This window comes from Callospermophilus lateralis, chromosome 13 (assembly GCF_048772815.1).
Source record: "Callospermophilus lateralis isolate mCalLat2 chromosome 13, mCalLat2.hap1, whole genome shotgun sequence".
Taxonomy (NCBI): domain Eukaryota; kingdom Metazoa; phylum Chordata; class Mammalia; order Rodentia; family Sciuridae; genus Callospermophilus; species Callospermophilus lateralis.
The window spans coordinates 75,539,159-75,553,174 of NC_135317.1; the positions used below are offsets into that span (position 1 = coordinate 75,539,159).

General features: G+C 45.2%; 1 protein-coding gene across 1 annotated transcript in view; it reads right to left on the reverse strand.

Moving 5' to 3' along the window:
- Mapkapk2 (MAPK activated protein kinase 2) overlaps window positions 1-3,886 on the reverse strand; it is a 44,311-nt gene extending 40,425 nt beyond the window's left edge. The window contains exon 1 of the mRNA XM_076831410.2: window positions 3,534-3,886. Within this exon, the coding sequence (XP_076687525.1) occupies window positions 3,534-3,797 (264 nt within the window). The 5' untranslated portion in view covers window positions 3,798-3,886. The remainder of the gene's footprint in view (window positions 1-3,533) is intronic.
- Window positions 3,887-14,016: the final 10,130 nt, after the last annotated feature.

A 14,016-nucleotide genomic window follows, 5' to 3' on the forward strand; every position in this document is an offset into this window, starting at 1 on the left:
TTCAGTGTCCAGACCACAAGTGAGAGGCTCTAATTGTCTCCCTTTCATGATGCCAAGGGAAACCACACCAAAGTAGCACTTACATGACTTGCAGAGGGAGGCCCACTGGACAAAGAAAAGAAGAATCTACATTACCTTGTTTCCTCTAGTCTATGTGATGGAAAGATAAACAGAGATCAGTTATGGCAACATTCTATATTTTGTAAGGCAATAACAGGCTTCACCTAATCAGTGTTGCACAGCAGAGTAGGACAATAGTATCAACTTTAATTAAATTTACTCAGCTAATACCTGAAAGTCTCCATGACACAGTGAAGCAAGAAGCAATGGAGGAACCACATGGGGAATGCAACCAATTTACACGCAAATGAGTTGAGACTTGGTGTCCCTACCAAAGAAATAAACAGAATCCCCATTTTCTCGTATAAATAATAAAAAATAATATTTCTATCAAAACTCATTGGTAGAGGGAAAAAAAAAAAAGCTTGTTACCACAGATTCAAAACTCATGGAGCTACTGAGTTTGGAAGCTGCCCTCCAACTTTGGGGATTGTGGTTGGAAGGTGACAGATACTCACCCAGCAACCGCTGGCAATAGCCAAAGGAGGACCTGAGGGCATAGTAGCTCTGCAGATTCAAGGTACCTTGGAATAGCAACCATCCCCATGTCCATCAATGTCACTGTAGTTAGGAAGTAAGGAGAAGCCTGAGACCAGGAGTCAGACGACCTGGGTCTAATCCTGCCTCTACCAGGTAAGTAGCTGTTTTGAAGCAAGCCACTCCTTCAATGTGGGTCTTGGTTTTCTCATCTGCAAAATGATGGGGTAGGATGAGATGACCCCATGAGCCCCTTCAAATTCTGCCTGAAGTATGGGTACAACTAAGAACTTGATAGAAGAGATGATGGGGAGAAGTCACAGCACCCACTGAAAGAATTTAAACATCTGCCCTCCAAGATGAAGGTGAAGCAAGGTGAAGGTAAAGAAGCAGCAGGGTAAGTTGGGACCATTTTTAAAGCACTGATTTCACTTAACAGGGCAAAGAGGTCACCAAGCCACAGGGTATCCAGGCAGCCACCACCTCCCATCAACTCCCAGGGCTACCTACAAGATAGCAGACTTTGGAAACCCCATTACAGCCCAGCAGCTGGCCTCAACCTGACCTAAGGCTTCAAGAATGGGCTCAGCACACATGTGAAGGAAGGTCTCCTGCCTCTTTCTCAGGTACCTTTCCAATGGAATCACCAATCCTGCCTGTCCCATCACATCTTCCTTCCTTGCTTTATAATCAAAAGACCCCTGGTTTTGAAAATTATTTCACTATTCAGCACCTAAAATTAATCAAAATCTAAGATCTGGAAATCTCTTTGGTATATGTCTCTAGAGCAGGATTCTTTGAACCAGATTCCCCCACAGCTGTAATTATGTCTTAGCCAATATTTGGATATGAAAGTGCTGTTGACACTGCTGTCAGTCTCCAAATGCCTCATCCTCCTTTCTTCCTCTATTATTAAGTTTTAACACAAAGCTGTGTGGGAAATCTACAATTTAACAGTTGAGTCAACTTCTAAGATCTGGAAGCAGGCTGCCTGTCAAAACAGCAGCCTCTGACTTCAATCTTCACCCACTTCTACCTGCAGAAAAAATAAGCTATGAGTGTTATTTAATATACTCACTTTTTTCTTTCAAAAATATTCAAAGAAAAATTCCCAAACTTCTCTCTTATTAGTTACAACAAAAATCTGAATTACTACCCAAAAGCATTTTAGAGGGTGTGTGTCTATTAAATAGAATAAGAAACAGGAGTTGAGAGCTTTTATTCTGAAGTCTTTATATTTTTTCCAGCTAACCAAGAGAACAAACAGCCAGTGCCCCCAGACTGCTAAAGCTGAAAGTAGATGGCATCTCAAAAGAGACAGAAAACTCTGCAGGAAAGAATGTCCGTCACTTCCTCAACAGCACAGGTTAACTGTGGTCAAATTATATTCATTCACCTCTAATCTCCAAGGTCAGAGCCATGGTCCATCCAAATACCTTTCCACCTCTCCTCTTAGTAGCTAGTATGGAAAGAGAAGTCAAAGGCACACATAGTACAGTGGTCAAGACACTGATAAATTCCCTCTCCAACAATCAACATTAAGCAACAATTGAGATCCCAGGACAGAAAAACTTAGAGTAAAAACCAAAGAAATCTGATAGCACTGAGGATGAAAGCAGCAGGAAAATAGAGACTTTAAAATCTAGAAATTGGACATGACTGCCATATATATATCTGGGTTTAGTGTTTGATAACTGAAATACAGCTAGCTGTGTGGGCTGAAAGGGAAGAGGAAAATATAACACAGGAAGTATTTCCCTCCTCCAATCATTAAGACACCCCAGGGGAAAGAGACCTGCCCTGTCACCTTTAGAGATGTGGTTGGACCTGAAACACTTCTGAGAAGTGAACCTTTTTGGTGACCCTGAACGACCGGCTCACACTCCATCACATCAGACCTCCAAGTCCATTCCGTTTAACTTCTGAAGTAAGTGGTGTGGCCACGAATCCCCATCTCTCCCTCCCATACCACCTCCAAAAAAAAAAAAAAAAAAAAAAGCTTGGGTTTCCCCAGTCCAAGAATAGCGTTTCCTCCTGCTGTCCATCACTCACCCGAGGCTGGGACCTAAGAGGCTGTCTCGGATTTGCGGAATCAGCGCCTGGCCGAGCTGAAGCTTGTAGACTGGGTTTACAAAGATCAATGGAGCTATGGAAACAGCAGACAACGCGCCCCGCAGCCTGCTAGCCTCCCATCTGGGGCCTCACAGGCACTGGAGGTAGGAGGGGGCCTGCTCCGGGATCAAAACAATCCCTCCCCCGCGCGCGGAGGACGGTGTCCCCGCGGAATCTCCAGCCCCGCGCCTCCTGGGCGGGTGCGCCCCACCGCGGCACGGCCGCCCTCGCAAGGCCCAGGGAAGTGAAATCACACATTCCGCCTCCCAAATAAGGAGTGAGGCTAAATAAACCTCTGAGATCCGACTTCTCCAAACCAACCGACCAACCAGCTCAATGAGTAATGGGTCTTTTGTGCCCGCAGAAAGAAAGAATGAAGGGAGGGAAAGATTAGGAGCCACAAGCCCCGAAAATCACTTCCTTGAGATCTGGTGAAATAAGCAGAAGTGGTCCCGAAGCCAGACCGTTGCGACTCGGCTGGATCCCGCTCAAACCCCAAAATGGCAGAGTCCTCACGAGTCCTCTAGAGTCCCCGCCACTCACTCCCGGAGGTGACCGGAAACTCGGTCTCCGCGGCGAGGTCTGCCGGGACCCGACCTTCGCCGCCACCCTCCCGCCTCTCGCCGCGCACCCCCGGGCACCTCGGGCACCCTGACCGGGCAGCCCCGCCGCGGCCCCACAGTCGCCTGGGACACCCTGTCCGAGGTGAGGGTCAGCACCAAGCGCTGACCGCCCGTGCACTGCGGCCGCTCCAGCGAGCTGGGGATCCGTTCCCGGAACCCCTTTCCGACCTCGTCCTCCCCTTCCCCGGGCCCCAGACCTACTTTGAGAGCGAATTTCTCCTGGGTCCTCTTGTTGAAGATCTGCAAAACTTTCCCGTTGATGCCCAGTCCCAGGACCTGGCTGGTGACCTTGTAGTCGTCGATGATGGCGTTCTTCTTGATCTGCAAGCTCGACTTGACGTGGAACTGGGGGAACTGCTGTGGGGGCAGCGGCGGTGGCTGGGCCGGGGCGGGGGGCTGCGGTGGCGGCGGCGGCGGGTTGGGGAACAGCACCGGCGGGGTCTGGCCTTGGGAGTTGGACAGCATGGTGCCCGGAGACGCGGGCGCAGAGGCGGGAGGGCCCGCGGCCGCCCCCTCCTCCGGCTCGGGACGGGGTCCCCGCCACCCCCCGCCCGGCTGCGAAGTTTGCTCCGGGCTGGAGCCGGCTTCCCCGCCCCGGCCCGGCTCCAGGCTCGGCGGGTCGCGGGGCTCCGTGGGTCCCGCCGTGCGCCGCTGGCGCCCACCGGCCCAGTTCCCTCCCTCCCTCCCTCCCCCCGGGGGCCTGGCGCTCCGGGGAACGCGGGACGGCGGGGGCCCGGCCCGGGGGGAAAGCGGCCGCGCGACAATATACCCAGCCCCGGGGCCGGCGGCCGCGTCACAGGCTCGTCTGCGTCCGGGGCCGGTCCTTAAAGGGGAGGTTCAGGGGGGTGGGGCTTGGGGAGGCGTTGGTGTGGGGGAGGGGCGCGCCTTAAAGGGGAGGATGCGAGGCTCGGGGAGAGGAGGGAACCCTGGGCTGTGAGGGTAGGGGCTAGGGGCTGGAGGCTGGAGGTTCGGAGACGTGAGAGGGAACGAAGAAATCCTAGTTTTTAACAGAAGACACGTAAAGGAAAGGGAGTCCTATGAAAGTAACTCATTCCGATGGAAAATCTACTGTTTTCCAGTTGTCTGGACCTTTTAGACAGCAGCAACGAATAGGGAGAGGGGCTGTATTTTGAAGGAGAGGGATGATTGGTAAGAGTGCTGCTAGATAAGACCTCAAGGGTGAGATGGAGTTGCAAAGGCCATTCATTCCAGGAACAAATGTCAGGCAAACATTAAGTTGTTTTCTTAACTGGAACATTTTCCTCTAAGTTTTGCATCTGTTTACTCATTACTGTTTTCAGTAAAGATTTATTACTCTGTAACCATGAACAATGTAGTAGTGTGCCTTTGAACATATTTATGTAAATAAACTGAAAGGAACACAGGATGAGAAGAGGATGGGTGAAGCTAGAGGCGGCCTGAATTCTACCCCCCACAGCCTTCCCCGTTGATCTGCTGTGTGATCCTAAACACCTCTGGCACTTCTCTCTATGGGAAGAACAGCTATATCTTTTCATAGACTTCTGGACAGAGTCCGATGGGATAATGTAGCAAAGGGGAAGCTCTGGGAAATGGTTCTGATTTCCAATGTGGAAAAATTAGTCCCTGAGCCTACAGCTGTAAGGAGAAGTGGGTACTGTTAAAGAACTTTGCCTACTTCTAGACTGGGTTAACCAACTCCAGGTCTCTGAGGAAGATACCAAAGATCTAGCTGAACCCCATAGCATAGTCTAGTTCAGGAAGGGGACTGGGGAGGCCCAGACTTGAAACTGCCAGAGGGTCTCTACACACATTGTGGTGGGGTTTGGGGATGATCATTAAATACATTCCTGCTGGCCTCCCTGCTTTTACCAGTAAAGCAGTTGAGAAATGAGACAACGGGAATAAAACAAGTGAGGACAAAACCTCAACTTAATTATAATCCTGCCAAATTAGAGAATGAGGCTTGACCCATAGCCACACATGGCCCCTAAGATATACCAACAAAACTCTGGAGAGAAGAGAGCATCCTTTAAAAAGAGCCCATGGGGACACAGTCCTGGTGGGTAAGGCACAGGCACAAATGCCTCCTTCCTCCTCAGGACTCAAGAATGAAGGATGGAGTGAAGTGCCAGAGTCACCCTCCCAGCTCTGTCCCTTCCAGGACAGCAGGGCTCACCCATGGACCAAAGAGGAAAATGATTTCACTAATGTAAATAGCTGCTCTTGTCAAGCAGCACTTATTTAGTGCCTACTGCATACAAGGTGCTATGCTTACCCCTGAGGTTATGAACAATATTAATCTGGTGGCGAAGGAGACAGATGCCGGCAGACCTGGGAGGGGAAGACGGAGGGATTCAATTCTGTCTGCAGCTGCCCAGAGCTTCCTCCTAGGCTGCAGGATAGGTAGGGGTCCAGGGCCCTGGGATTCCCCCGATTCTTCAAAAACTCTAACTAAGGCTACAGGGAATGGAAAATGCTGTGGCCTCGCCAGTTCTGCAGATAGCTGTCCTATCCAGGAAGCACACACAGAGATGTCCCGGGCCTGAGGAAGGAATATAGGGATGAGGAAGAGGAAGGCTTCAACTGCTCAGACTTTTCCTCAGGTGAAGGGGGGTCCCTGGTGTGGTCTGCCCAGGGCTCTGAGTTGGTCCTTTGCAGAAATTCACTGGGGCCTTTCTGGTACTTGAACCAACTCCTTTCCACAAGGCTGGAAAGAAAATAAGTTCATTTGCCCTTTCAGAGGCAGCAAGGTACACTGGGAAAACCACAGAATCTAGGTCGAATAAGCAGAAGGGTCTCCAGACATGTTATCTTTGAGAAGCCACTTAACCTCTCTGTATCCGGAGTGGGGGCAAAGACTAATAAAATCTACTTTCAGGGATGAGTGAGAATTAAGTGAGAGTATTTATGAGAACTTTTCATAAAGCATAGCTATCAGTTATCATGCTATATTAAATATCACCATTGCTCAGGCATGATTGGCTTGCTCCTCTACTCTGTGTCCACTGCCTAGGTGTTTATAGACTCTAACATTCCCTGACATCAAAACCACCATTCTACCTATATGGAGTTCTGGGGAGATGCTTTGCACTTCTTCTGGCCTACAGAAAAGTATTTCATTTATCATTACAATAGCGCTGTGAGGTAGGCAGGACAGATGTTATTATCACTATTGTACAGATGAGAAAGAACAAACTGGGGTGCAAGGGGCCTTCACATATCTAACCAGTATCAGAAAAGAACTTACCACTCAGGATCTCTTGCCAAGGGCTTCCTTCTGTAGTTCATCCCCTCAGTTATCATCCAGTAGGCATTTGTACTGTTATATGCCAGGGCACATTGTACTTCTGTGTTGCATTCATGTACATGTATTTTCTGGGTATTTATTGTGTGTACAGTCTCCACACACTGCATTATGTATCCTGAGAGTCTTCTGTGGCCCATTTAGCCCTTGATAACTCCAGGAGGAATCCCCAGCTGGGTTTCGGTTGTCCAGTTATTCCTAGGTCATCAGGCTTCTGCGTCTCTGGGCCATCTGTTATGAACTACTTAAAAAACTTCCAAAATTGGAAGTCTAGGTTCAATAGTACATGCCTGTAATCTCAGCAATTCAAGAGGCTGAGGCAGGAGATGACAAGTTCAAGGCCAGACTCAATTTAGTGAGACTTTCTCAAAATAAAAAAATTTAAAAGGCTGGAGGTGTAGCTCAGTGGCAAAGCATCCCTGGGTGCACTACAAAAAAAAAAAAAAAAGTTGGAAGTCGGAATGGAGGTATAGCTCAGTAGTGCAGCACATGCTTAGCACGTGTGAGGTGCTAGATTCAATCTCCAGCACCTTGCACACAAAAACAGTTGAAATCTATACAAATAGATTTCTATTTTTGTCTATTGTTGACACACAAACACACAATCCCTGCAAGACAGCACACACAAAGGCAATTTAAGAAACTCAGGGATATAGAATTGGATTAATTATAATACTCAGTTCATGATATAACTCGATCATTGGATCATTGGTCTATTAGTTAGTTTCAATAATGCAGTAGGCATCTGTGAACCACTACTTAAAATAAAAACCAGGAATTTGACAATAACATACACTGAAGGAGATGATTCCTCTACCTTCAGGCCATCCTTGTATATGTTACTCAAGATAACCATTATCCTGAATCCTACGCTCATTTTTCCCTTTTATGTAGTTTTATTTCATGAAGATGTTTGAAGGTATTATAAAAAGATGGAACTCAAAGTGTCTTAAAAAGGAAGATAGACTAGGAACTTAGAGAGCCCTCACAAATTCAGTGAGACTCTGTCTCATAATAAAACATAAAAAGGGATGGGGATAGGAGCTGGGGATGTGACTCAAGCGGTAGCACGCTTGCCTGGCATGTGTGCGGCCCCGGTTCGATCCTCAGCACCACATACAAACAAAGATGTTGTGTGCGCCAAAAACTAAAAAGTAAATATTAAATAAAAATTCTCTCTCTCTCTCTCTCTCTCTCTCTCTCTCTCTCTCTCTCTCAAAAAAAAAGGGGGGGCTGGGGATGTGCCTCAGTGGTTAAGCACCAGGAGGAGGAGGAGGAGGAGGAGGAGGGGAGATAAATGAGTGACTTCATCAGCAAGATGCAATTAAAATAAGAAAACATCCTGGCATAGTTTCAAAGTATCCTCCACCTTCTCATGGTGATGATAACGATGATGACAATGATTATTGAGTGACCAACACTGTGGTCAGCTCTCTAGTTGCCTTGTCTCGGCTAAATCTCATAAGGATCTGTAGCTGAGATTGTTAGCTCACTCCCCAAGATAATGCCTATTTTTCCCCTCTTTGACCATGAAGAACCCCCAATATTTAGCTAAGCATGAGATTACCTGAAATAAAACACACTTCCCAATTCCTCAAACTCTATTACTGCTGATTGCATTCATGAGATTTAATTTCTAGCCAGTGACTTGTAAATGGAAATAGTTGAGGAAAAGAGATGGGTCTTCCTCCCTCTCCTTTTTTCTCCTTCCTGTTGGCTGGAAAGAAAATTTAATGGCTAGTGCTTGAGCATTGTCCATGAAATAGACTACAGGTTGTGGATGGGAAGCACAGACCCATCTTATCAGCCCTGAACCGCCTACCTACACTTTCATAAGAAAAAAAAAAAAGTATCCTTATTAAAGTGACTTACGTCCTAGGTTTTCTATCACTCACAGCTAAACCTTATCCTAACTAGAACCCAACCTCATAAGGATGTACTTTTATCCTCACATATGAATTAAATAAAGGAGAAAAACTGAGTTCTAGAGAAATTAAATAACTCTCCAAGGGTCATTCAGTTATCAAAGGACAAAATTCAAGTATTTCTGAGCCAAAGTTCATATATATGTCCTGTACTAAAAGTCCTGAGCAGAAATATAACCACATATTCTTCTTGATGTCTGAAATATGGTGCCTATCATTTCCGGGCAGGAATAACCTAAGAGGTTTAGACTACACCTGCTGTTTTAGATCAACTCTCTCACACCCCAATTTCCCTCAATCTTGGCCTAATCTCTTACAGAGCTTAGGTCTATGTTCATTTGTATGGCTGAGTGCTAATATAGAAGTCCATGATAATCTCTCTATCAAAGCTTCCCCCACCCCGCCTTCACACCATCAAGGAGTATACATTTCCTAACTTACTATGATGTGGCATTATGGGTGGACGATCGAGAGTGGAAATCTGTGGAGGTGGATTTCTTGAAAATGTCCAGATAGGATCTCTGGATGAGATAGTCATTTATAGGCTAGTGGACCTTAGACAAGATACTGCAGGAGAGGATGTCCTCTGAAATCTCATCCTTGAAAAGGACATTGACTTGACACCCAGGAGAGATAAGCAGTCTTCATGTCATAGGCTAGTATTTCTTAGATAAAAATGAAAATTTTTCCAAAGAAACAGTGACAGATACTTGGAATCATTAGTCACAAAAATTTTCTGATCCAGAAAAATGACTTCACTGCTTTAATCTCAATGACATCTGTCATCCCTTCCATCACACCTTTTCTGAAGGTGCTAAGGGCTTATTACCCAAAGTGTCATTAACAACGCCCTTCATGAGAACATTCCTGGGCCAAAGAAATGCTCTGCTCTTCCATTGGCAATGTCCTTGTCTGTACCAATCCTTTTGACCGTTTAAGCCACAGCAAGGAGCAGCTGTAGCAGTGGTTAGGAATGAGAATGGAAAGAGAAAGAAGGAAGTACCCAAAGGGGAACGGAAACTTTACCTCTGCACATCAACAGACGTAACATGATCTAAAGGGACTACAAATGAGACTAATTAGGATTATAGGATGCCTAATTATGATCCTGCCTATTAGTAGGAGATGTATAGGTGAGAGAGGCAAATATCCACTTGGATTCAAGAAGATTCAAAGCTGTCTTCCCATGCTACAGGTTCTGCCCCCATCTACCCTATGTCTGGCACACAATTTGCCACTCAGATAAACATGCAACATGGATAATAAATTGGGGAAGGGAGAAAAGAAAAGGGAACTTGCTGTCCAGGAACACAACCAGGGTGGGTCAACTGAAAAGATCAGTCAGCAGATCTTCTGGGTGACCAAGTTAACGGTTGGGATTTTTCTCCTTTCTTAGGATAAATAAATGGAAGTGAGAGGGAAGAGATGTCCACGTGTATACAGGGAATGAGGAGTTTTCCTAAGGGTAGAACAATAAATGAGAACACAATTTTGTGGTAGCAGAGCATACAAGAATCAAGCCTAGGGTTCTGATCCTAGCAGCACCACACTATTTCTTTGAATAATAAAGGAGAAGATTGTATTCCCTAGATTTAATAGATGAACAACATTTTGAACTGTTCTTGACACAAGGTAATTGGCTTTTGTAAATGTGAGCTATTGTTATATGACAGGTGCTCTAATAAGAATCATCCCATTCAATTCTCTTGACAATGCTCTAAGTAATATTATTTCTGCTGTTTTCATCCTGAAAAAATACTATGGTTCAGATCTGAGTCGGTGGTACAGGTTTGTATTCCCAGCTACTCAGAAGACTGAGGCAGGAGAATACCAAGTTCAAGGTCAACCTCAACAACTTACTTAGAAACTGTCTCAAAATAAAAAAAAAAAAAATTAAAAGAATTGGGGATTTAGCTCAGTGATAAGAATCCCTGGGTTCAATGTCCAGTACTAGAATTTTTTAAAAATGTGGCTCAGAAAGATCAGCTGTCTTAGTTTAAACCTTGAAAGTCCTCCAAAGACGTATGCTTGGTTCTCAAACCATGGTGCTACTGAGAAGTGGTGGGGCCCTTAGGAAGTGGGGCCCAAAGGGAGGTTTTAGGGTCACTGGGACTGTGTCCTCAAAGAGGACTGTGGGACACTAGTCTTTTTCTCTTTCTCTTTCCTTCCAACCACAAGGTAAACAGGTCGCCTCCATCGTGTGCTCCCAGGATGTACTACCTTGCCTCAGGCCCGGATGTAGCAGGGCCAACCACCACGGACCAAAACCTCCAAAACTGTGAGCCAAAACAATGAGAAAATGTCATGGAAAGCTGACATTTTTTAAACTTGATTATCTCAGGGTTTTTTTTGTTTTGTTTTGTTTGTTTTTATTTTGTTTACAGTAATGGAAAGGAAGCTAGCTATCACACCAGCCAAAGTCATTCAACAACTAGAGGGGCAAATCAGAATTCCAATGCCATTGCAAAAAAAGAGCATTGGTTGGAATTCTGATTCATCCCTTCTGGTTGTAGAAAGTCATTAAAGCAGTAAGGTCTTTGAAGAAGCATTTAAGCAGTAGGTCCTTGAGGAAGGACCTAAATAGATGAGGTATATGTTATATATTCAGGTTGCACATCCCTTATCTGAAATGCTTGGAACCAGAAGTGTTTTAGACCTAAGAGGTTTTTTGTTTGTTTTGCTTTGTTTTATGGATTTTGGAATATTTTGAGTGTTCCTAATTTTGAACTCCAACAAAATCCACAATTTTCAAAAATCTGAAGCCTTTTGAGCATCTTGTCAGGGCTCATATTTTTGAATTAGGGATGCACAAGCTGCATTGTTTTGTTCTTGCTCATCCCATGACAGATAAGGAGGAGCTAAGCTTTCCCTGACATTTCTCATAAAGTTGTGAAAACTGCAACATTGTAGAGATTAAAAGGATACACGGAGATTTCCACATTTGTCCCCTTCCTCCTCCAAGGACCACATATACACCATCATATAGGCAGGTGTGTGACCTTAAAAACTCTCAACTCACAAAATTTCTGGTGCCTTTTTACACCACAAGAGGAAGTTCTGGTTTTTGTGTGGTCCTTGTAGCATATGTTACAGGCAAGTCCCTTTCCTTCCTAGAAGTGCATTCATTGATTCTGGGGAAAGATTGACCCATGCCCCTGGATAAATGTCTAGAGCCTCCTCCAGTTGGGTAGTCATAGATGTCCTGGAAGAGAGAAGTTAGCATGTGGGCTAGCCTGAGACCTGCATCCACCCCACACACACCCAGTAACTTCCTGTCCCCTTTCATGGCAACAAACATTGACATAGTACCAGTTAGTGCCAGATGTGCTGGGCATGGAATGCCCAAGACCTGTGATGTATGGATCACCTACTGGAGGTGCCAGACAACTCTAAGTGCCTTGTCACACCACACACATATGTACATATGATGGTCATATACAAATTGTGTATATGTAAACTATACACAAAATTTACGATTTAACCAGTTTTCAATACACAATTCAGTAGTATTGAGTCCATTCACATTGTTATGGAACCATCACTACCATCTACCTCCAGAACTCTTTTTATCTTGCAAAAGCTGAAACTCTGTATCTATTAAACAATAGCTCCCATTCTCCCCTCCTTCCAGCCCCTGACAACTACCATTTGACTTTCTATCTCTATGAATTTGCATATTTACCTCGGATAAATGAAATCATACAATAGTTGTCCTTTTGTTCTGGCTTCTTTCTTCAGCATTATGCTTTCCAATCCATCCATGTTGTATCCTGTATCAGAATTTCCTAAGGCTGAATGTTATTCTGCTCTATGCATATACTGCATTCTGTTTATCCATTCATCCAACAATGGGCACTTGAGTTGCTTATTTGCTGCTGCAAATAAGGTCACTATGAATGTGTGTACACCTATCCATTTGAGTCTTCACTTTTAATTCCTATGGGTATATCCCCGGAAGTGGGATTGCTAGATCATGTGGTGATTCTATGTTTAACTTTTTGAGGAAGCTACCTAGTGTTTTTCCATAACAGCTGCACCATTTTATATTCTCACCAGCTGTGCACAAGGGTTTCAGTATCTCCACACTTTAGCCAACTCTTGTTATTTATTTTTGTTATGTTTGTTTTATTAATAGCATCCTAGTGGAAGTGGCCTTGAAAAGGATTAAGCACGGTGCTCCAGCACTCAAAAATGGAAGAGATTTATCTAGGAAGCCCACAGGAGTGACATTTACCTGAGTTTCGAAAGATAAGCAAGAATTCTTCAGGCAGAGGAGGAAAACCACACAGGAGAAAGAGCTTAACATGCACACAGAAGTGGAGAGAGACGAAAATTTGTATGGCCTATTTAGAAGCACAAGTAGGGTCAGCCCGGCCTGGGCTGGAATGTAGTTTATAGGGCAGAATGTCAAGATGTGAGGCATGAGCCAGGTACAGTGGTCCATGCCTGTAATCCTAGCGGCGAGGGAGGCTGAGGCCAAAGGATCACAAGTTCAAAGCCAGACTCTGCAAAAGCGAGGTATTAAGGAACTCAGTGAGATCCTGCCTCTAAATAAAATACACAATAGGGCTGGGGATGGGACTCAGTGGTTGATTGCCTCAGAGTTCAATCCCCAGTAGCCCACCATCAAAAAAAAAAAAAAAAAAAAAGAAAGAAAAAGAAAAAGAAAGACAATATGTGAAGCATGAGGCAGAGTCAAGAGCTAGAAATTCCACTCAGGTTTTGGACTTTGGAAAACAGGGAGATATTGGTAATATATATGAAAGTGCTGTATAAATTATAACATTTTATGACATAAGAATTTAGAATGATTAAATATATGGTTCAGTGGCATTATTACCTCCACATGTGTGGCCCTCACCACCATTCATCTCCAGAACTCTTTTCGTCTTGAAAAACGGAAACTGTACCTGCTCCACAATAGCTCCCTTTCCCCACCGGCATGATGCCCAGGAAGTGATGGCAGTTTCTGGCACCTATTCAGTAGGACACTAGCTCCCCAGGGTGCTGAAACTGGTCCATTCCCTCCCTGTTGGTCCCAAGTACAAAGGTAAGCGAGTAGCACAGACGGTCCACCCCTGTTAACTTTTCAGGGTCAGAAGGGGATACTGCAGTCCCGTACCTGGGAGAGTTGTGGCCTTTCAGGCAGTGAGGACCTCCCTCCTGGCTGATGGCACCCAGCATCAGGGCCCCATATTAGAAGATTCTGAGTCATTCAGACTCAGAAAATCTTAAAGCCAAACTACTACCTGCCTTTGACAATCCCTTCTAAGCCTAACTTACTTGGTCCAAAGGATGCCATCTTGATGCTGTTGTCTCACTGTCCCTTCTGCCATGAGGACAGAAATAAGGAGATGTTCTCTATATTTGACCTATAAGAAATGTACAGATGAGGCTGGAGTGGTGGCTCAGAGGTAGAGTGCTTGCCTGGCACATGTGAGGCCCTAGGTTCAATTCTCAGCACCACATACAA